Source organism: Bombina bombina, chromosome 5, assembly GCF_027579735.1.
Source record: "Bombina bombina isolate aBomBom1 chromosome 5, aBomBom1.pri, whole genome shotgun sequence".
NCBI lineage: Eukaryota > Metazoa > Chordata > Amphibia > Anura > Bombinatoridae > Bombina > Bombina bombina.
The window spans coordinates 922,363,336-922,385,438 of record NC_069503.1 but is presented as its reverse complement, the minus strand read 5'-3'; the positions used below and the strand labels follow the sequence as shown (position 1 = coordinate 922,385,438).

The 22,103-nt window shown below is 41.1% G+C and overlaps 1 protein-coding gene across 1 annotated transcript in view; it reads right to left on the bottom strand.

Annotated features, from left to right (window-relative positions):
* MCMDC2 (minichromosome maintenance domain containing 2) overlaps window positions 1-22,103 on the bottom strand; it is a 260,089-nt gene that overhangs the window by 226,008 nt on the left and 11,978 nt on the right. Inside the window, exons 5-6 of the mRNA XM_053715892.1 lie at window positions 12,654-12,776; window positions 12,461-12,568 (exon numbers count right to left, since the gene is read on the bottom strand). Of these exons, the coding sequence (XP_053571867.1) occupies window positions 12,461-12,568; window positions 12,654-12,776 (231 nt within the window). The remainder of the gene's footprint in view (window positions 1-12,460; window positions 12,569-12,653; window positions 12,777-22,103) is intronic.

The following is a 22,103-nucleotide window of genomic DNA, read 5'->3' as shown; positions in this document are numbered from 1 at the left end:
TTCAAAGCACGAACCACATCAAGATTGTGTAACAGACGTTCCTTGTTAGAAACTGGATTAGGACACAGAGAAGGAACAACTATTTCCTGGTTAATGTTCTTATTGGAAACCACTTTTGGAAGAAAACCAGGTTTGGTGCGTAAAACGACCTTATCTGTATGAAACACCAGATAGGGTGAATTACACTGCAAAGCAGACAATTCAGAAACTCTTCTAGCAGAAGAAATTCAAAAAACAACTACTAAAAACAAAACTTTCCAAAATAGTAACTTAATATCTATGGAATGTAGAGGTTCAAACGGAACCCCTTGAAAAACTGAAAGAACTAAATTTAGACTCCATGGAGGAGCCACAGGTCTGTAGACAGGCTTGATTCTGACTAAAGCCTGTACAAACGCCTGAATATCTGGCATGGCTGCCAGACGCTTGTGTAACAAAACAGACAGAGCAGATATCTGTCCTTTTAAGGAACTAGCTGACAGACCTTTCTCCAATCCTTCTTGGAGAAAAGATAGTATCCTTGGAATCCTAATCTTACTCCATGAGTAACCCTTGGATTCGCACCAGCAAAGATATTTCCGCCATATCTTATGGTAAATTTTCCTGGTGACAGGCTTTCTTGCCTGGATCAGAGTATCTATAACTGATTCCGAAAACCCACGCTTAGCTAGAATCAAGCGTTCAATCTCCAAGCAGTCAGTTGCAGAGAAACTAGGTTTGGATGTTAGAATGGACCTTGAATTAGAAGGTCCTGCCTCAAAGGTAGTGTCACGGATCAAACCTATTCCTTTCTGGCCCTTTAACTTTTTACCTATACTCACCTTGTGAGGTTATTTAAACCCTGGACACGCCCTCTCCCTTGCTTCAGTATTGTTGTTCAGTCAGGTACTAGCAGCCTTACACTGCAGCCACTGGATTATCCCTTTCTCTCAAAGGACGATTACCTGCCTAAGGGCATTGGTTCTATTACTTGGAACCTCTCCTAACTATCTTTTAAGCAGGATTATTATCTCTCAACAACTCCTGCTGCCAGTTACTATAGCGGAATACCGCCTTCTACCTCCAGAGCCGTTATTGGATTCAAACACTGCCGCCTACTACGGACTTCCTAACCGCATTTGCGGTCATAACCCGGTGCCAACATCATGCCTCTATAACCGGACTTATACAAAAGTAGTTAAACCAAGCTTCGACCTGCCAGGAGCAATTCCACTGTTCGTAGCCTCTTACACACGCCCCCAACACTGAGCGTGATCATTCCAGCAACAGCCTGTCAGCTCTGACCGCTCCTCTGCACACAGCAGAACACAGACGCTGCAGCCGCTCACCTCTCACTACTCCTCTGCACACAGCAGAACACAGACGCTGCAGACGCTCACCTCTCACCGCTCCTCTGCACACTGCGGGTTAAGGACATTACAGCCTGTCTCATAGTTCAGTGCTACAGAACGCCGAACAGAGTGATTTCATAGCCAGGCAGTGTCACGAACTTCCAGCGGTTACTTATGTATCTAAAGACACTCTCAATAGGAGTGATTCGCAGAGCTTAAGGTTAAACTAAATTACATATTAAGATTCTACAGTCTATATCAACTCCTCATTAACCTGACTCAGAAATACTGTTCAGGTTAGAAGATTTCAATAGTAACCAGTCGCCTAACTCAAGAGATACTCTGTTAAACAATCATAGTATCTTTACTAAAGGCAAACACTAACTATATTCCGCAGTTGTGATCCACAAAGTAGCAGGTTATTACAGGTAGCTTCCATGGTGGAACCGATGACATATTCACCAGGTCTGCATACCAAGTCCTGCGTGGCCACGCAGGAGCTATCAGAATTACCGAAGCCTTCTCCTGTTTGATCCTGGCTACTAGCCGGGGGAGAAGGGGAAACGGTGGAAAGACATAAGCTAGATTGAATGACCAAGGCGCTACTAAGGCATCTACCAATGTCGCCTTGGGATCCCTGGACCTGGACCCGTAACGTGGAACTTTGGAGTTCTGACGTGTCGCCATCAGATCCAGATCTGGAATGCCCCATAGTTGAGTTAACTGGGCAAAAACCTCCGGGTGAAGTTCCCACTCCCCCGGATGGAAAGTCTGATGACTCAGATAATCCACTTCCCAGTTTTCCACTCCTGGGATGTGAATTGCTGATAGATGGCAGGAGTGATCCTCTGCCCATTTGATGATCTTGGATACCTCCCTCATCGCCAGGGAACTCTTTGTTCCCCCCTGATGATTGATGTACGCTACAGTCGTCATGTTGTCCGACTGAAATCTGATGAATTTGGCCTCCACTAGTTGAGGCCATGCCTGGAGCGCATTGAATATCGCTCTCAATTCCAAAATGTTTATCGGGAGAAGAGATTCTTCCCGAGACCATAGGCCCTGAGCCTTCAGGGACTCCCAGACCGCGCCCCAGCCTAAGAGGCTGGCGTCGGTCGTGACAATGATCCACTCCGGTCTGCGGAAACTCATTCCCTGAGACAGGTGATCCTGAGACAACCACCAGAGGAGTGAGTCTCTGGTTTTCTGGTCCATTTGAATCTGGGGAGACAAATCTGCATAATCCCCATTCCACTGTCTGAGCATGCACAGTTGCAATGGTCTTATATGAATCCGAGCAAAGGGAACCACGTCCATTGCCGCAACCATTAGTCCTATTACCTCCATGCACTGAGCTATGGAGGGTTGTGGAATGGATTGAAAAACTTGACAAGTGTTCAAAAGATTTAACTTCCTGACCTCTGTCAGAAAGATCTTCATTTCTCTTGTTAAGTGTATCCAGTCCACGGATCATCCATTACTTATGGAATATATTCTCCTTCCCAACAGGAAGCTGCAAGAGTCCACCCACAGCAAAGCTGCTATATAGCTCCTCCCCTAACTGCCATATTCAGTCATTCTCTTGCAAGCCTCAACATAGATAGGAGGTCGTGAGAGTATGTGGTGCTTTCTACTTAGTTTATTCTTCAATCAAAAGTTTGTTATTTTTAAATGGCACCGGAGTGTGCTGTTTATCTCAGGCAGTATTTGGAAGAAAAATCTGCCTGCCTTTTTCTATGATCTTAGCAGACGTAACTAAGATCCATTTGCTGTTCTCACACATTCTGAGGAGTGAGGTACTTCAGAGGGGGAATGGCGTGCAGGTTTTCCTGCAGATAAGGTATGTGCAGTAAAATATTTTTCTAGGAATGGAATTGACTAAGAAAATACTGCTGATACCGAAGTAATGTAAGTAAAGCCTTAAATGCAGCGATAGCGACTGGTATCAGGCTTATTAATAGAGATACATACTCTTATAAAAATGTGTTTTAAAACGTTTGCTGGCATGTTTAATCGTTTTTTAACGTACATTGGTGATAACACTGTAATGTTGGTATAGCCTTAAATGCAGTAAAAGCTACTGGTATCAGGCTTATTAATAGAGATACATACTCTTGTAAAAATGTGTTTTAAAACGTTTGCTGGCATGTTTAATCGTTTTTTAACATATGTTTGGTGATAAAACTTATTGGGGCCTAAGTTTTTTCCACATGGCTGGCTTAAATTTTGCATAGAAACAGTTAACTGAAGCTTCCCACTGTTGGCTGTGGCAGTTTGTTGTGTCTGTTTTTAAAAACGTCTGTCGTTTTTTTTTTTTTTTTTATCTGTTTTTTGCATTAAGGGGTTAATCATCCATTTGCAAGTGGGTGCAATGCTCTGTTACCTTATTACATGTACTGTAAAAATTTCATTTGTTTTACTGCCTTTTTTTTTACTGTTTTTCAAATTTTGACAAAATTTGTTTCTCTTAAAGGCACAGTAACGTTTTATATATTTGCTTGTTAACTTGATTTAAAGTGTTTTCCAAGCTTACTAGTCTCATTATTAGTCTGTTCTAACATGTCTGACATAGAGGAAGCTCTGTGTTCATTATGTTTTAAAGCCATGGTGGAACCCCATCTTAGAATGTGTACCAGATGTACTGATTTCATGTTAAACAATAAAGATCATTTTTTGTCTTTAAAAACATTATCACCAGAGGATTCTGTCGTGGGGGTAGTTATGCCGACTAACTCTCCCCACGTGTCAGACCTTTTGACTCCCGCTTTAGGGACTCACGCTCAAATGGCGCCAAGTACATCAAGGGCACCCATAGCGTTTCTTTTACCAGGGGATTCTGTCGAGGGGAAAGTTATGCCGACTAACTCTCCCCACGTGTCAGACCCTTCGACTCCCGCTTCAGGGACTCACGCTCAAATGGCGCCAAGTACATCAAGGGCGCCCATAGCGTTTATTTTACAAGACATGGCAAAGGTGGTGAATAATATTCTGGCAGCAGTATTAGTCAGACTACCTGAAATTAAAGGAAAGCAGTTAGCTCTGGGGGTAGATACAGAGCATACAGACGCTTTAAGAACCATGTATGATACTACCTCACAATATGCTTAGTCTGTGGGTGATTTTTTTTTTTTTTTGACTCAGGGAAGATGATTTAACCTGATTCTGATATTTCTACATTTAAAATGTATGCTTGAGAACCTCCACTTGTTGCTCAGGGAGGCTTTGGCTGCTCTGAATGAATGTGTACAATCGCAGGGCCAGAGAAATTGTGTAGACTGGATAAATAATATGCAGTGCCGGTGTGTACTGATGTTTTTTCCAATACCTAAAGAGGTTTACTAAAAAATTTTTAATAAGGAATGGGATAGACCAGGTGTGCCGTTCTCTTCCCCTCCTATTTTTTAGAAGAATGTTTTCTAATAGTTACCACCACACGGGACTTCTGGCAGACAGTTCCTAAGGTGGAGAGAAGAGTTTCTACTCTAGCTAAGCGTACCACTACCTCTGACAAGGACAGTTGTGCTTTTTAGATCCAATGGATAAAAAATGTTTATTCAACAGGGTTTTATCCTGCAGCCCCTTGCATACATTGCTTCTGTCACTGCTGCTGCGGCGTTCTGGGTTGAGTCTCTTGATGAGGCTTTACAGTTAAGCGACTCCATTGGATGAATATATTTGACAAGCTTATGCTAGCCAATTCCTTTGTTTTCTGATGCCTTGTTCATTTGACTAGACTAACGGCTAAGAATTCTGTTTTTTACTATACTGGCGCGCAGAGCGCTATGGCTTATATCATGGTCAGCTGTCGTGACTTTAATAAATAAGCTACTTAACTTCCCTTCAAGGGGCAGACCCTATTCGGGCCTGGTTTGAAGGAGATTATTGCTTATATCACTGGAGGAAAAGGTCATGCCCTTCCTCAGGATAGGTCTAAATCAAGGGCAAAAAAAAAAAAAAAAATAGTCTAATTTTCGTACCTTTTAAAAACTTCAGGGCAGGTGTGGCATCCTCTTCCTCTAAGGCAAAACAAGAGGGAATTTTTGCTCAGTCCAAGGCGGTCTGGAGACAATCGGACCTGGAACAAAGATAAGCAGGCCAAGGAGCCTGCTGCTGCCTCTAAGGCAGCATGAAGGAACGGACCCCTATCCGGTAACAGATCCTATAGGGGGCAGACTTTCATTCTTCGCCCAGGCGTGGGCAAGAGATGCCCAGGATCCCTAGGCATTGGAATTTATATCCCAGAGATATCTTCTGGATTTCAAAGATTCCCCCCCAAAAAAAGGGGAGATTTCGCCTTTCACAATTATCTGCAAACCAGATAAAGAAGGAGGCATTCTTACATTGTGTACGAGATCCATCCAGTTCCAAGAGAGGAACAGGGACAGAGTTTTTACTCAAATCTGTTTGTGGTTCCCAAGGAGAGGGAACCTTCAGACCTATTTTGGATCTAAAGATCTTAAACAAATTCCTCAGAATTCCGTCATTTAAGATGGAAACTATTCGTACCATCTTAACTATGATCCAGGAGAGTCAATAGAGGACTACAATGGATTTGAAGGATACTTATCCTCACATTGTGATGCATAAAGATCACCATCGTTTTTCAGGTTTGCCTTTCTAGACAGGCATTACCAGTTTGTAGCTCTTTCCTTTGGGATATCTACAGCCCCAAGAATCTTTATGGAGGTACTGGGGTCGCTTTGGCGGTCCTTAGACCGCGGGGCATAGAAGTGGCCCCTTATTTAGACGACATCCTGATACAGGCGTCAAACATCCAAATTGCCCAGTCTCATACGGACGTAGTACTGGCATTTCTGAGATCACATGGGTGGAAAGTGAACAAGGAAAGAGTTCTCTATCCCCAATCTCAAGGGTTTCCCTCCTAGGGACTCTGATAGATTCTGTAGAAATGAAAATTTACCTGACGGAATCCAGGTTGTCAAAGTTTCTAAATTTCTGCCGTGTTTTTTCATCCCATCCGCGCCCTTCGGTGGCTCAGTACATGAATGAAATCGGCTTAATGGTAGCGGCAAGGGACATAGTACCGTTTGCACGTCTACATTTCAGACCGCTGCAACTATGCATGCTCAGTCAGAGGAACGGGGATTACACAGATTTGTCCCCCTGTTAAACCTGGACCAAGAGACCAGAGATTCTCTTCTCTGGTGACTATGTCGGGTCCATCTGTCCAAGGGTATGACCTTCCGCAGGTCAGATGGGACAATTGTTACAATAGATGCCAGCCTTTTAGGTTGGGATGCAGTCTGGAACTCCCTGAAGGCTCAGGGATAGTGGACTTAGGAGGAGACCCTCCTTCTAATAAATATTCTGGAACTGGGAGTGATATTCCATGCTCTTCAGACTTGGCCTCAGTTAGCAACTCTGAGGTACATCATACTCAGTCGGACAATATACACGACTGTGGCTTACATCAGCCATCAAGGGGGAACAGAAGTTCCCTAGCGATGTTAGAAGTCTTACAATAATTCCTGGACAGAAACTCACTCTTGTCTATCAGCTATCCATATCCCAGGTGTTGAGAACTGGGAGGTGGATTTTCTAAGTCGTCAGACTTTTCTTCCGGGGGAGTGGGATTTCCTCCGGAGGTCAAGACCAAGCAGGAGAGGGCTTTGGTGTTTTTGACAGCGCCTGCGTAGCCACGCAGGACCTGGTATGCAGATCTGGTGGACATGTCATCCTTTCCATCACGGTCTCTGCTTCTGAGACAGGTCCCTCTACCTCAGGGTCCTTTCAACCATCTAAATAGAATCAATCTGAGATGGACTGCCTGGAGACTGAACGCTTGATGTTATCAAAGCATGGCTTCTCCGAGTCAGTCATTGATACCTTAATACAGACATGAAAGCCTGTCTCTAGGAAAATTGAACATAGATATGGTGTAAATATCTGATTGTTATGAATCCAAGGGTTACTCATGGAGTAAAGTCTGGATTCCCAGGATATTATCTTTTCTCCAAGATGTTTTTGAGAAAAGGGTTGTCAGCTAATTCCTTAAAAGGGGACAGATTTTTACTCTGTCTATTTTTTTGCACAAGCCTCTGGCAGGTATTCTAGACGTTCAGGCATTTGGTCAGGCTTTGGTTAGATCCAAGCCTGTGTTTAAAACTGTTGCTCCGCCATGGAGCTTAAACCTGATTCTTAAGGTTCTTCAAGAAGTTCCGTTTGAACCTTTTTTGTTCCATAGATATCAATCTTTATCTTGGAAAGTTCCTTTTGGCAAGCTAATTCCTCGACTCGTAGAGTCTCCAAGTTATCTGTGTTACAATGTGATTCTCCTTATCTGGTCCTTCGTACGGATAAGGTAGTCCTGCGTACCAACCTGGGTTTTTTCCTAAGGTGGTATCTAACAAGTACATCACTCAAGAGATAGTTGTTCCATGCTTGTATCCTAATCCTTCCTCAAAGAAGGAACGTCTATTACACAATATTGGACGTGGTTTGTGCTTTAAAGTTTTACTTACAAGCTACTACAGTTTTCATCAAACGTTCACCTTGTTTGTTGTCTATTCTGGACAGAGGAGAGGTCAAAAGACTTCAGCAGCCTCTCTGTCTTTTTGGTTAAAAAGCATAATTCATTTAGCTTATGAGACTGCTGGACAGCAGCCTCCTGAAGGGATTACAGCTCATTCTACTAGAGCTGTGGTTTTCACTTGGGCCTTTTTTAAATGTGGCTTCTGTTGAACAGATTTACAAGACGGGGTCTTCGTCTGCGCTTCATACTTTTCAAATTTAACAAATTTGATACCTTGCTTTTTCGGAGGCTATTTTTGGGAGAAAGGGTTTTTTACAGGCAGTGGTAACTTCCGTTTAAGTACCTGCCTTGTCCCTCCCATCATCCGTGTACTTTAGCTTTGGTATTGGTATTCCATAAGTAATGGATGATCCGTGGACTGGATACACTTAACAAGAGAAAACATAATTTATGCTTACCTGATAAATTTATTTCTCTTGTAGTGTATCCATTCCACGGCCCGCCCTGTCACTTTAAGGCAGGTAATTTTTTCATTTGAACTACAGTCACCACTGCACCCTATGGTTTTTCCTTTCTCTGCATGTTTTCGGTCGAATGACTGAATATGGCAGTTAGGGGAGGAGCTATATAGCAGCTTTGCTGTGGGTGGACTCTTGCAGCTTCCTGTTGGGAAGGAGAATATATTCCATAAGTAATGGATGATCCGTGGACTGGATACACTACAAGAGAAATAAATTTATCAGGTAAGCATAAATTATGTTTTCTACCGAGTCTATTATTGTTCCCAGGAAGGGAACCCTTGTGAACGGGGACAGAGAACTTTTTTCTATGTTCACCTTCCACCCGTGAGACCTTAGAAAGGCTAGAAAATTGTCCGTATGAGCCTTTGCTTTGTGAAAGGACGACGCTTGTAGTAAAATGTCGTCTAGATAAGGTGCTACTGCAATGCCCCTTTCCCTTAGCACCGCTAGAAAGGATCCTAGCACCTTTGTAAAAATTCTGGGAGCAGTGGCAAATCCGAAGGGAAGCGCCACAAACTGGTAATGCTTGTCCAGAAAGGCGAACCTCAGGAACTGATGGTGATCTTTGTGGATAGGAATATGCAGGTACGCAACCTTTAAGTCCACGGTAGTCATATATTGACCCTCCTGGATCATTGGTAAAATTGTCCGAATGGTTTCCATTTTGAATGATGGAACTCTGAGGAATTTGTTTAGGATTTTTAAGTCCAGAATGGGCCTGAAAGTTCCTTCCTTTTTGGGAACTACAAACAGGTTTGAGTAAAATCCCAGTCCTTGTTCTGCTGTTGGAACTGGGTGTATCACTCCAATTTTTAAAAGGTCTTCTACGCAATGTAAGAATGCCTGTCTCTTTATCTGGTCTAAAGATAAGCGAGACATGTGGAACCTTCCCCTTGGAGGAAGGTCCTTGAACTCTAGAAGATACCCCTGAGAGACAATTTCTAGTGCCCAGGGGTCCGGAACATCTCTTGCCCAAGCCTGAGCAAAGAGAGAAAGTCTGCCCCCTACTAGATCCGGTCCCAGATCGGGGGCTACCCCTTCATGCTGTCTTGGTAGCAGCAGCAGGCTTCCTGGCCTGTTTACCCTTGTTCCAGCCTTGCAATGGTTTCCATGCTGGTTTGGGCTGGGGTGCGTTACCCTCTTGCCTAGTGGCTGTAGAGGTAGAAGCCGGTCCGTTCCTGAAATTGCGAAAGGAACGAAAATTAGACTTATTTTTAGCTTTGAAAGGTCTATCCTGTGCAAGGGCATGGCCCTTTCCCCCAGTGATATCTGAAATAATTTCTTTCAACTCTGGCCCGAATAGGGTCTTACCCTTGAAAGGAATATTAAGCAATTTTGTTTTGGACGACACATCCGCCCGACCAAGATTTTAACCAAAGCGCTCTGCGATCCACGATTGCGAAACCAGAATTTTTTGACGTTAATTTAGCTAAATGCAAAGCGGCATCTGTAATGAAAGAATTAGCCGACTTCAGGGCGTGAATTCTGTCCATGACTTCATCATAAGAAGTCTCCTTCTGGAGCGAGTTTTCTAGTTCCTCAAACCAAAAAGCCGCTGCAGTGGTTACAGGAATAATGCAAGAAATTGGTTGAAGAAGAAAACCCTGTTGAACAAAAATTTTCTTAAGTAAACCTTCTAATTTTTTATCCATAGGGTCTTTGAAAGCGCAACTGTCTTCTATTGGTATAGTTGTGCGCTTAGCTAGCGTTGAAACTGCCCCCTCTACCTTAGGGACCGTCTGCCACGCGTCCCTTCTGGGGTCAACAATTGGGAACATTTTCTTAAATATAGGAGGGGGAACAAAAGGTACACCTGGCTTCTCCCACCCCTTAGTCACGATATCCGCCACCCTCTTAGGTATCGGAAACGCATCAGTGTGTACTGGGACCTCTAAGAATTTGTCCATTTTACACAATTTTTCTGGGACCACCAAAGGGTCACAATCATCAAGTGTAGCTAGGACCTGCTTAAGTAGGGCGCGGAGGTGTTCTAGCTTAAATTTAAATGCTATGGTATCAGGCTCTGCCTGCTGAGAAACTTTTCCTGTATCAGAAATTTCTCCCTCAGACAGGCCCTCCTTCACCGCCAAGTCAGATTGATGTGAGGGCACTACAGATAAATTATCCTCTGCGTCTGCTTGCTCACTTTCTGTATTTAAAACTGAGCAATCACGCTTCCTAGGAAAAGCTGGCAGTTTGGATAAAAATGCTGCGAGAGAATTATCCATTACTGACGCTAATTGTTGCATAGTAATAGCAATTGGTGCGCTAGATGTACTGGGCATCGCTTGCCGGGCATAGCTGGTGTTGACACAGAAGGAGAGGATAGCGAGCTATCCTCACTACCTTCAGCTAAAGAATCATCTTGGGCTATATCTTTAAGCGTGATTGTACGGTCCTTAAGCTGTTTGGACGCTATGGCACACTTCACACATAAATTTAATGGGGGAACCACCTTGGCCTTTGAGCATACAGAACATAGGCTATCTGAAGGGTCAGACATGTTTGACAGACTTAAACAGATCTTCAATGCAATAAAAATGATTTTTGACAAAAACGTTACTGTGTCTTTAAATAATAAAAGTGCACACTTTATTACTGAAACATCAAAAAACCATCAAATAAACATCCGATTTTAATGAAATTTTCACCACAGTGTCTTAATGCTTTGAAAAGATTGCACACAAATTTTCAGACCAATTAACCCCTTAATGCCCAAACCGGAGCTAATAACAGCAGTTAACCGGTTAAACACACTACAGTACTATGCCACAGCTTCTACTGTGGCCTTTACCTTCCTTAGGGATTATTTAAGTAGGAAATAAGCCTCTCTGAAGTCTTTTCTGATGCCTCTGGACTCCCCACGTGAAGCTGCATGAACTGCCTAGTCAAAACAACTGCGCAATTGAGGCCTGAAAATGAGGCCTCCTCCCTCTTCATTCCAGAGTGGAGGGGCCTTTCTGACTAGATTAGGTGTCCAAATAAGTGCCAGGTGCAAATTTAACCCCAAAAGTGTTTTAAAGTCTGAAAAAACACCTTATTTATAGTGAAAACATGCTAAAAAGCAATTGATTAAGCCCACAATAGTGTCAACCAGCATAGAGCCCTTAATATAAGCCATCATTTTATACAGAGTCTAAGAAAAATGGCTTACCTATCCCAGAGGGAATTTCTGACAGTCTTCTAGCATTACATGCTCTTGTTAGAAAAATGACTGATCATACCTGAAGCAGTTAAGCCTGCAAACTGTTCCCCCCAACTGATGTTCTCTGGTATTCAACAGTCCTGCGTGGGAACAGCAATGGATTTTAGTTACTGGTGCTAAAATCATATTCCTCTTAGCAGAAATCTTCATCACTTTCTGCTGCAGAGTAAATAGTACAAGCCGGCACGATTTTAAAATAACAAACTCTTGATATAAGAAATAAAAAACTACAACTAACACCACATACTCTTTACCACCCCCGTGGAGATGCTACTAGTTAGAGCGGCAAAGAGAATGACTAGGGGGGGCGGAGCCTGAGGGGAGCTATATGGACAGCTCTGCTGTGTGCTCTCTTTGCCACTTCCTGTAGGGATTGAGAATATCCCACAAGTAAGGATGAAGCTGTGGACCGGATACACCAATGTAGGAGAAATAGGTCATTTACTGTGTCGCCCTTGTATCCCTACTCCCCATCAGGGAAATATTTGTTGTTTTTAATAAATATAGACTATAATATAGATTTTAGAACACAAAAATCAAACCAAAGACATAGGCAGAGACGATTGTAACTTACAGATAGCGAAAAAAGTGATTTTTGATATTTTTATTTTTTAAGAAAATATTAATTAAAAAGTTTGGATTTCAGAATAATTTTGGATTTGGGAATTTGTACATGTATTACATTTTGTAAGAAAACATTTACATTTTGTGATTACTAATCAGACCAAAGCAGCCTGGATTTCAGTCTGAGTGGTTTAGGAATAGGTCCAAGTGATTATGGGTGGGCATTAGGAATATAGTTAGATTTTAGGGATCAGGTTTAACCCCTAAGTAAATATTAATATATGTGATCAGAGTGTTCAATAGCATTTGTGGTAATGACTCTACTATATTGTTTTGGGAACCTTACCTCTCACAAACACTGCATAAGACTGTAATCGATACCTCTGACAGTTACTGAAAACTCCCTGAAAATGATGCAGTGCCTTTGTATCTATTAAATCAACCACCTGCATATCTGAAATTTCAAATAATAAACATAGTGTTACTAATAGTTAGGAAAATTAACATGTTCATTAAGTATATGATAATACAGCACTTACCTCCAAGCACTCTGTATTTCATGTCTTCTTTGAGGGGTGAGGCACATAAGTCACAGACAAAATCGTGCCTAACAGTAGATGATTCTGTAGCGCCAGGTACATGAATTCTTATGAAGTGAAATCCTGATACAAATATTCAGAAAGATACCAGAAGATCACACTTGGATTTCAAAACAATAGATTCATAATGGAGGTTAAGGTATCACCTAAGGGCTAGATTACAAATGGAGAGCAAATTATAGTGTAGGGTGCTTTATCCTTTGCACAAAGAATAATAGTGCACTATCTGCTATAACAAGTAGATGTATTAAATGTTAACCCGAAAATCTTAAAGGGACATGAAACCCAATTTTTTTCTTTCAGGAATCAGATACACATCAACTACCTACTAAATTTAATAGTAGGATCTAGTTCAAGTCTTCTATATTTCCTGCTGTCTTTAAGTAATCTTTCAGCTTCCTGTGAGTAATACTCGGTATCCATAACAACGACTCATCCTCCCTTATCTGCTGGTTTAATCACAACTTGATAATTCTTTTGCAAGTTGGTTAGAACCTCCCTATCTTTTCTACTCAATTTCTTAATTCTTCCTTTATTATTTACCTTGCGTATATCAGCAAGGACTAATTTCTCAAAACTCTCTAAATTACTCCCTCTTGCAGACGTGGGATGTTTTTTTCCTCTGTTAAAATTATTTTACTATTATTAAATACTCCTAAATTGGTTTCTTTTACTTCATTCTCTTTGTCTCGCTTCCTACCTTTACCTCCTTATTTTCCTATAGCAGCCTTTTTCTTGGATTCTCCAGCCCTTTTATCCTTTCTCCTCTTTCTTGCTTCAACAATGTTTCCGAGTGGCCTTCCCTTAGAGGGCTCATCTCTAAAAAAAACTATTTCTTCCCCTGTCAGATATCTACATATCCTTCTTTCTCTCTGGCTAGGGTTGCATATCGACAAAGTGCCTCTGGGCAGGAAATGTGTCAGACAGTTTTATACTATTGGGTTGACCTGAGCCTGATTGATACCTTGTGAATTTTAATGTTTACAATAAAGAAGTGATTTTGCAAGGATCATACGCTTTACATTTGTGTCTTCATCTGGTAAGGAACTTTTGTTCATATTACTCGTGCATGTCTATTATTCAATTTAATATCTCTTTACTGTGTATTAAACCTATGATCATTACAAGTACTTGCAGGGGGGGGGGGTCACTATAATGCTTATTTGACCTCCTATCAATCCTATTGCCAAAACTAACCAAATGATCCTATCTCAATGACCTATTGGGATAAGGCCTGCTATAGGAACTTATATCTACCCTATTCCCATAATTCCCCAGATATTCCCATCTTAATGGCCTATTTAGGATAAGGTCTATTGTGAGGACTCCAAAATTCTCTCAAGTTATAAGTGTATATATACATGTTCTCTCACACATCTAAATTGCTTCCTTAACAGAGGTTCATAATATTTGGATCTTTTATGATGTCTAGAATCAACATTATAAGTATTGCTATCATCATGATCCCATCTTTGTGGTGCCTTAACTAGCCTTTTTAACCCCCTATTATATTCTCTACTTCTTGTTTTATTTATCTCGGGTGTATGTGTGTATATATATATATATATATATATATATATACGCTGTTGATTACCCATACTTTCCTGCTTTCTATTAATAACTTGATTCCAAACCTCATCATTATCATCATTCCCCACTTTCCCTATTAATATAGTCTTCAGAGTTTACACCATCATTCAATTTGTTCATATCTCTGTTTAGTTTTTTCCACTACTAAAAAGCTCATGCTTCAAACCTCCCAATTTATTTTTCCTTACATTCATAAATATTCTTATTACTTTGCATTGTGTCTTTTAATAAGGTAATATGTGTATTTAACTGTTCTGGATCTTTTTAAAATTTCAATTAATCCATTGGATACATTGTCACAATCTAATTGTAAACTCTGATTTAGAGTAAATGCACAGGCTTTTTTAAATTTAGTAATATATTTATCCAAAAATAAAAGGTCAATTTTCTGGGCTGGTTCTTGGCAGATGCAGTAGGTGCACAAATTTTACCTAGCACTTGGCTTCCTTGCTGGACTCCTTCTATCCCTGAAGACACGTGGGAAGGGTCGGGTATGAGGTATTTGACAGATGTGCTTTTGTGGTGAAGTGGTGACCCTAGACTGTATCAGACTGGGACACCGCTCAGAAGAGTTTTGAAGAAGGGGCATTGCGCATGTTTTTATAGGCAGAAACATGTATATGGGCTGAAAAAATAAAGCATTTAATATATGTGCACTGTAAGATCTAGCAAATGGGTATTGAGATGAGAAGTAGCATCAAAACATGGGGCAAATAGTTGTATGACACTGCGTCATCTGTCAAGATATAAATGAGAGCTTTGTACTGAATAAATATCAAGCAAGAATGAACAGTCAGATTAGGAGGTAAGGAGGTGGGGTACAATAGAGGGATTGACAATAGTGAGCTCTGAATGAAACGCAAGGACATAAAAAGGGGGATTTTAATGGCACTTGAGTTATACAGTCTGGGAAATTTGTGGCAAGAGAAGATTGGTCTAGAGCAGAGATGACCAGGGCAATGGCGCTGACAAACCTTATGTAGTGGCATGTAGATTTTCATTGAGAATGCCATCTTTGAGTAATATGTCACAGCAGTTTTAGCTGGGCAACCTGGCATAGCTCTGGTAATGGGATGCATGGGTGGACTGCACTGGGGGTGTGGAGCTATTTGCAACCAAATCTGTGCTTTCCAAGGTAGTTCTAGTGCCTGGAAGCATGCTGTCCTGGAGTAGAGAACCCTGTGCATGCCGAGGTTTACATGCAGGAACTGACTGGCATTGTACACAACTAGCAGAGCCTCGTCCACACCCAGCTACAACTGCAGGGGCAAAAATACCTGCCGCATACCAAAGAACTTGACCCTGGGCAAAGTGCAGCAGCATCCCAAACCTTGCCACAGCCACATCAACACAGCTGCCTGGCATTGTGAAAGGCCAACCTCAGCTAGAAAGCAGAGAAGAAGATTGTTTTAGCTATATATATCCTATTCTACCCAGATTTGTGTTGGTTTATCTGCAAATCTATTGTGAGGGGATGCAGTACTCAGCTCTGTGTTGTGTTATGCCATGAAAAACTTTTGCTATGCTAAAACTATGCTATGAACGTTTTTTTATTTGGTTACTAATGTTCTGGGTGTTTTTCTCTGCAGATATTTTGTTTATAGCTCTGATGCTGATTGTGTTGCTCTATCACTGTGTATATTTTTAATGGATCATGTCTCACTTTCACTGTCCCTGCTGGTTCAGCTTTATATGCAGATAATCTAGATGCATTGAAAGATTGCTGGAAACTTAAGTGCAGCTTAAATGTGATGACAAGTGCTCAGGTGACTGTTATCTTGAGTGACCCTGACTCCACAGGCTGATGAGCAACAATTATTTGTATAAATGTGAAAATGTGGTATTTTTTTATTATATTTCACTTTTTTCTATTTAATGGCAATTAACAAAATACAGTGAACGACAGGGGTACAAATATGAAATGTTTTGTCAATCAAACTAGTACATTATACTTGTCATTTTTGGTGTATGGTTAAATTACAAATGTGTGTGTTGGGGGGTGGGGTGGGCTGCTCTGCCTTTAAATGCCCATGCCTATTTTTGGTCCCAGTCCAGCCATGTTCAAAAATGTAAATCAGGGATAAAATTTGAGCTGAAATGAGCTATTTGCAAACAATGTAATACACTCCAGGAGGTAAAATTAAAATTGATCATTAGAAATAAATTAAAGGAGAGAAAATATTACAGTACACTGCCCCTTTAAGGCTAATTCAACAATGAGTATTGTATAGCCAACTTGGGATGTTAAACTAATACAGATGGGAAGGAATGGCTTAGCAAAAAAACACACACAATATTTTTGCACAGCAAACTCATGAATTGCAATGGGGGAGTGTCATGGATCTGATCATCGCCGTGTCACTGCGGCTCCCAGATCCGTCTGCTCTCCTTTGTAGCGTCATGTTGCCTAGCAACGTGACGCGGTCTCTCAGCCGACCCGCTCTTGGCCTAGTCAGATGGGTCTTTAAATCTCCAGCGGCACTGAACTTCTTGGCCCGTTTGTTGGATCATTTCTCCTCCCAGGGTATGTGCTTTGCCTGCCATATAGTGACTATGACCTCTGCCTTGCCTGACCACTCTCTTGGATTACTCTCTGCCTGCCTTAAAGTGAAACTGACCTCTGCTTTGCCTGACCACTCTCTTGGATTGCCCTCTGCCTGCTTTAAAGGGCCATAATACCCAAATGTTTAAACACTTGAAAGTGATACAGCATAGCTGTAAAAAGCTGACTAGAAAATATCACCTGAACATCTCTATGTAAAAAAGAAAGATATTTTACCTCAAAAGTTCCTCAGTAGCCACATCCCATTGTAAAGGACTTCTAAGCTTCTAAGCAGCATATTAGTATGTCTGTCCTGGGACAACTGAAAGGATGAGCCTTGTGCACTCTCATGTTATTTCCCTATTCAGTGTAACAATGAAATCTCATGAGAGTTAAGTGAAATCTCATGAGATCACAGTAAAAGAGTTCATGACCTCAGCACTGCTGATGCTGATTGGCTTCTGTTCATTTCTTCATTATTTTTTTTTTACCTGCAGCTGGGAGCAGCTGAGTATAACTTTTTACATAGAACCTTACTCTGCTGAGCAGAGGAAATTGTGAGGTAAAATATCTTCCTTTTTTTACTAGAGATGTTCAGCTGATGTTTTCCTGTCAGCTTTTTACAGTTATACTGCATCAGTTTCAAGTGATTTAGCATATGAGTATTATGTCCCTTTAAAGTGATACTGACCTCTGCCTTGCCTGACCACTCTCTTGGATTACCCTCTGCCTGCCTTAAAGTGATACTCACCTCTGCCTTGCCTGACCACTCTCTTGGATTACCCTCTGCCTGCCATAAAGTGATACTGACCTCTGCCTTGTCTGACCACTCTCTTGGATTACCCTCTGCCTGCCTTAAAGTGATACTGACCTCTGCCTTGCCTGACCACTCTCTTGGATTATCCTCTGCTTGCCATAAAGTGATATTGACCTCTGCCTTGCCTGGCCAGTCTCTTGGACTACCCAATACCTGCCATAAAGTGACTCTGACCTCTGCTTTACCTGACCACTCTCTTGGACTACCTGCTACCTGCCATAAAGTGATACTGACCTCTGCCTTACCACTCTCTTGGATTATCCTTTACCTTGCTAGTTAAGGCGTTTTTGTTCATCTATCCATGTTGATTCGTTGTGTTTTGCTTTTAACCTTTGGATCAATAAAGCATTTCTGTTGTCACTTGGAACGAACTTGCTAAAGAATTCTTTATACTACATTTGGAATCACTATTTGTTGGTTACACTAAAGAATCAGTATTGGAGCATTGGAGCATTTGCTACGGGATCAGCAGCCAATTGGCAGTGGAGGAGTGTGTACCAGTCACAACGTCAGGTTAGGTATGCCTACCGGTGACGTAGCAGTTACCAGCGCATCTAACAGATGCAACGTACCTGAGGAACAAAGGGGAAACTCGAGACGAACGGCGAACAGGCAGACTGAAAACCTCCAGAGGATTTCAGGAAGTATGGAAAAGTGAGGACGCCCAGGACGGCCGTAGTTGTCTGACCCCTGCATCGGATGTCCGAGAGTGAGTACTTTGCCACAAGTTGGCTAAGCTCTTTTCAGAAAGCTCTCCTGTGATAACAACGCTGTTTAAGTGTATTGGGCATATCACGTTTGACTCATATAAGATGTGCTGAACTTTGTGCTGCACATTGAAATGTTGATTATATTGAAGGTATTTATACAAATTATATAGCACACAGTGGATACTAAAACACGAGGTTGGATGACTGCTTTTGGATTGCATAACATTAGTACAGACTGTCTGGCACACTCTGACCACTAGCTATATTATTCCCTTAGCTAGTCGTCCCATATTTACTTACATATAAATATATTTAAGTATACAAGTGGGGGACTATATGTATTTCCCATCACCAGCATCTACAACTCTTTGTTCTAAATATTATTATCCTTTATCTGCCATAAAGATTTACTGTCCACTGCTTTGCCGGCTCACAGCTTCCTGTCTCCTAGAATACAGTACTCAGCTCTCCTGTATCCCTGCATCTTCTGTAAGTACTCAGTTCTGTGTTTTCTACATTATAGCTTCTTATTTCTGAGTGGGTCACGTCCTGGGTTTCTCTCAGTGTGTGTGATATATTCACTCAAGCAATTGGGTCTACTCCGGGACTGATTCTATATGGCTGACAGGGAGTCTGACTCGAAATGTACAAAATCCAAAGGAACAATTACTTTATTTATGAAACTCAGTCACTAAGAAAAACTGAGGGTACAACATTTATCACTTAGATCACCAAACAAGATCAGGGTACCAAACTAATGGTGTCTATGTGCACACAGGGGTTTCACAGACCCCCAGTTGACTTTACAGGACCTCTGTCCAAGAAAGCTCCAATCACTTCAGATGATGTTCTAAATAAATACTCTAAATAAAATACTGCAGGTAGCAAATCTAACAATAGAATATTACTGCAGCGAGTAAATATTACAACATTTCTTATGGTTTAAGCCAATACTCATAGGGTCTAGAGGAGCATCCTGTGGTCAATACAGAAGATTCAACTGTCTTATGAAGTCTAGATGATAGCCCATTATTTCCCAATCATGTACATTTTTTGCATATATTTTTATGGTTCTTATTTGTAAATGCTTTTTTCATATCCACTGGATTCAATTTAAAGGGAAACCCCAAAATTTTCTTTCATGATTCGAAAAGAACATTCAATTTAAACAAACTACTTTCCAATTGACTTCTATTATTAAATTTGCTTCATTCTCTTGTTATTTTTTGCTGAAGGAGCAGCATTGCACTACTGACAACTAGCTGAAGTCATGCATTAGGGTTAAAAAGCAGTGTTGAGAGGTCCCAACACTGCTTTTTAACGCCCGCTGGTATTACGAGTCTTGCAGGTACAGGTGTACCACTCACTTTTTTTTCGAGACTCGAAAATACCGCAAATCCACTTACATCAATTGCGTATCCTATTTTCTCAATGTGATTTTCCTAACGCCGGTATTACGAGTCATCCTAAAAGTGAGCGGTACACTCTCTCCTGTCAAGCCTGGTACCGCATTTAAAAGTCAGTAGTTAAGAGTTTTATGGGCTAACGTTGTAGTATAAAACTCTTAACTAAAGTGCTAAAAAGTACACTAACACCCATAAACTACCTATTAACCCCTAAACCGAGGCCCCCCACATCGCAAATACTATAATAAAATTTTTAACCCCTAATCTGCCGAACCGGACATCGCCACCACTTTAATAAATATATTAACCCTTTAAACACTGCACTCCCGCCTCGCAAACACTAGTTAAATATTATTAACCCCTAATCTGCCGGCCCTAACATCGCCGCCACCTACCTACATTTATTAACCCCTAATCTGCCGCCCCCAACGTTGCCGCCACTATATTAAAGTTATTAACCCCTAAATCTAAGTTTAACCCTAACCCTAACACCTCCCTAACTTAAATATAATGTTAATAAATCTAAATAAAATATAATTAACTAAATTATTCCTATTTAAAACTAAATACTTACCTATAAATAAACCCTAAGATAGCTACAATATAACTAATAGTTACATTGTAGCTATCTCAGGGTTTATTTTTATTTCACAGGCAAGTTTGTATTTATTTTAACTAGGTACAACAGTTATTAAATAGATATTAACTATTTAATAGCTACCTAGCTAAAATAAAGACAAATTTACCTGTAAAATAAAACCTAACCTAAGTTACAATTAAACCTAACACTACACTATAATTAAATTAATTCCCTAAATTAACTACAATTAAATACAATTAAATAAAATTATCTAAAGTACGGAGAAAAAAAAACATTAAATTACAGAAAATCATAAAATAATTACAATTTTTTAAAACTAATTACACCTAATCTAATCCCCCAAACAAAATAAAAAAGCCCCACAAAATAATAAAAATCCCTACCCTATACTAAATTATAAATAGCCCTTAAAAGGGCTTTTTGTGGGGCATTGCCCAAAAGTAATCAGCTCTTTAACCTGTAAAAAAAGTACAATACCCCCCCAACATTAAAACCCACCACCCACACACCCAACCCTACTCTAAAACCCACCCAATCCGCCCTTAATAAAACCTAACACTAACCCCTTGAAGATCACCCTACCTTGAGATGTCTTCACCCAACCAGGCCGAAGTCCTCAACGAAGCTGGGCAGAAGTGGTCCTCCAGACGGGCAAAAGTCTTCATCCAAGCCGGGAAGAAGAGGTCCTCCAGACGGGCAGAAGTCTTCATCCAGACGGCATCTTCTATCTTCATCCATCCGGAGCGGAGCGGGTCTATCTTCAAGCCATCCGACGCGGAGCATCCTCTTCATCCAGAGTCTTCATACTAAATGATGGTACCTTTAAGTGATGTTATCCAAGAGGGAGTCCCTTCAATTCCGATTGCCTGATAGAATTTTATCAGCCAATAGAATGCAAGCTCAATCCTATTGGCTGATTGGATCAGCCAATAGGATTGAACTTCAATCCTATTGGCGGATTGGATCAGCCAATAGGATTTTTTCTACCTTAATTCCGATTGGCTGATAAAATTCTATCAGGCAATCGGAATTGAAGGGACGCCCTCTTGGATAACATCACTTAAAGGAACTGTCATTTAGTAAGAAGACTCCGGATGAAGAAAATGCTCTGCGTTGGATGTCTTGAAGATGGACCTGCTCCCCTCCGGATGGATGAAGATAGAAGATGCCGTCTGGATGAAGACTTCTGCACGTCTGGAGGACCTCTTCTTCCCGGCTTGGATGAAGTCTTCTTCCCATCTGGAGGACCACTTCTGCCCGGCTTCGCTGAGGACTTCGGCCCGGTTGGGTGAAGACGTCTCAAGGTAGGGTGATCTTCAAGGGGTTAGTGTTAGGTTTTATTAAGGGGGGATTGGGTGGGTTTTAGAGTAGGGTTGGGTGTGTGGGTGGTGGGTTTTAATGTTGGGGGGGTATTGTACTTTTTTTACAGGTTAAAGAGCCGATTACTTTGGGGCAATGCCCCGCAAAAAGCCCTTTTAATGGCTATTTGTAATTTAGTGTAGGGTAGGGCTTTTTATTATTTTGTGGGGGATTTTTATTTTATTAGGGGGATTAGAGTAGGTGTAATTAGTTTAAAAAAATTGTAATTATTTTATTATTTTCTGTAATTTAGTGGGGGGTTTTGTACTTTAGATAATTTTATTTAACTGTATTTAATTGTAGTAAATTTAGGGAATTAATTTAATAATAGTGTAGTGTTAGGTGTAATTGTAACTTAGGTTAGG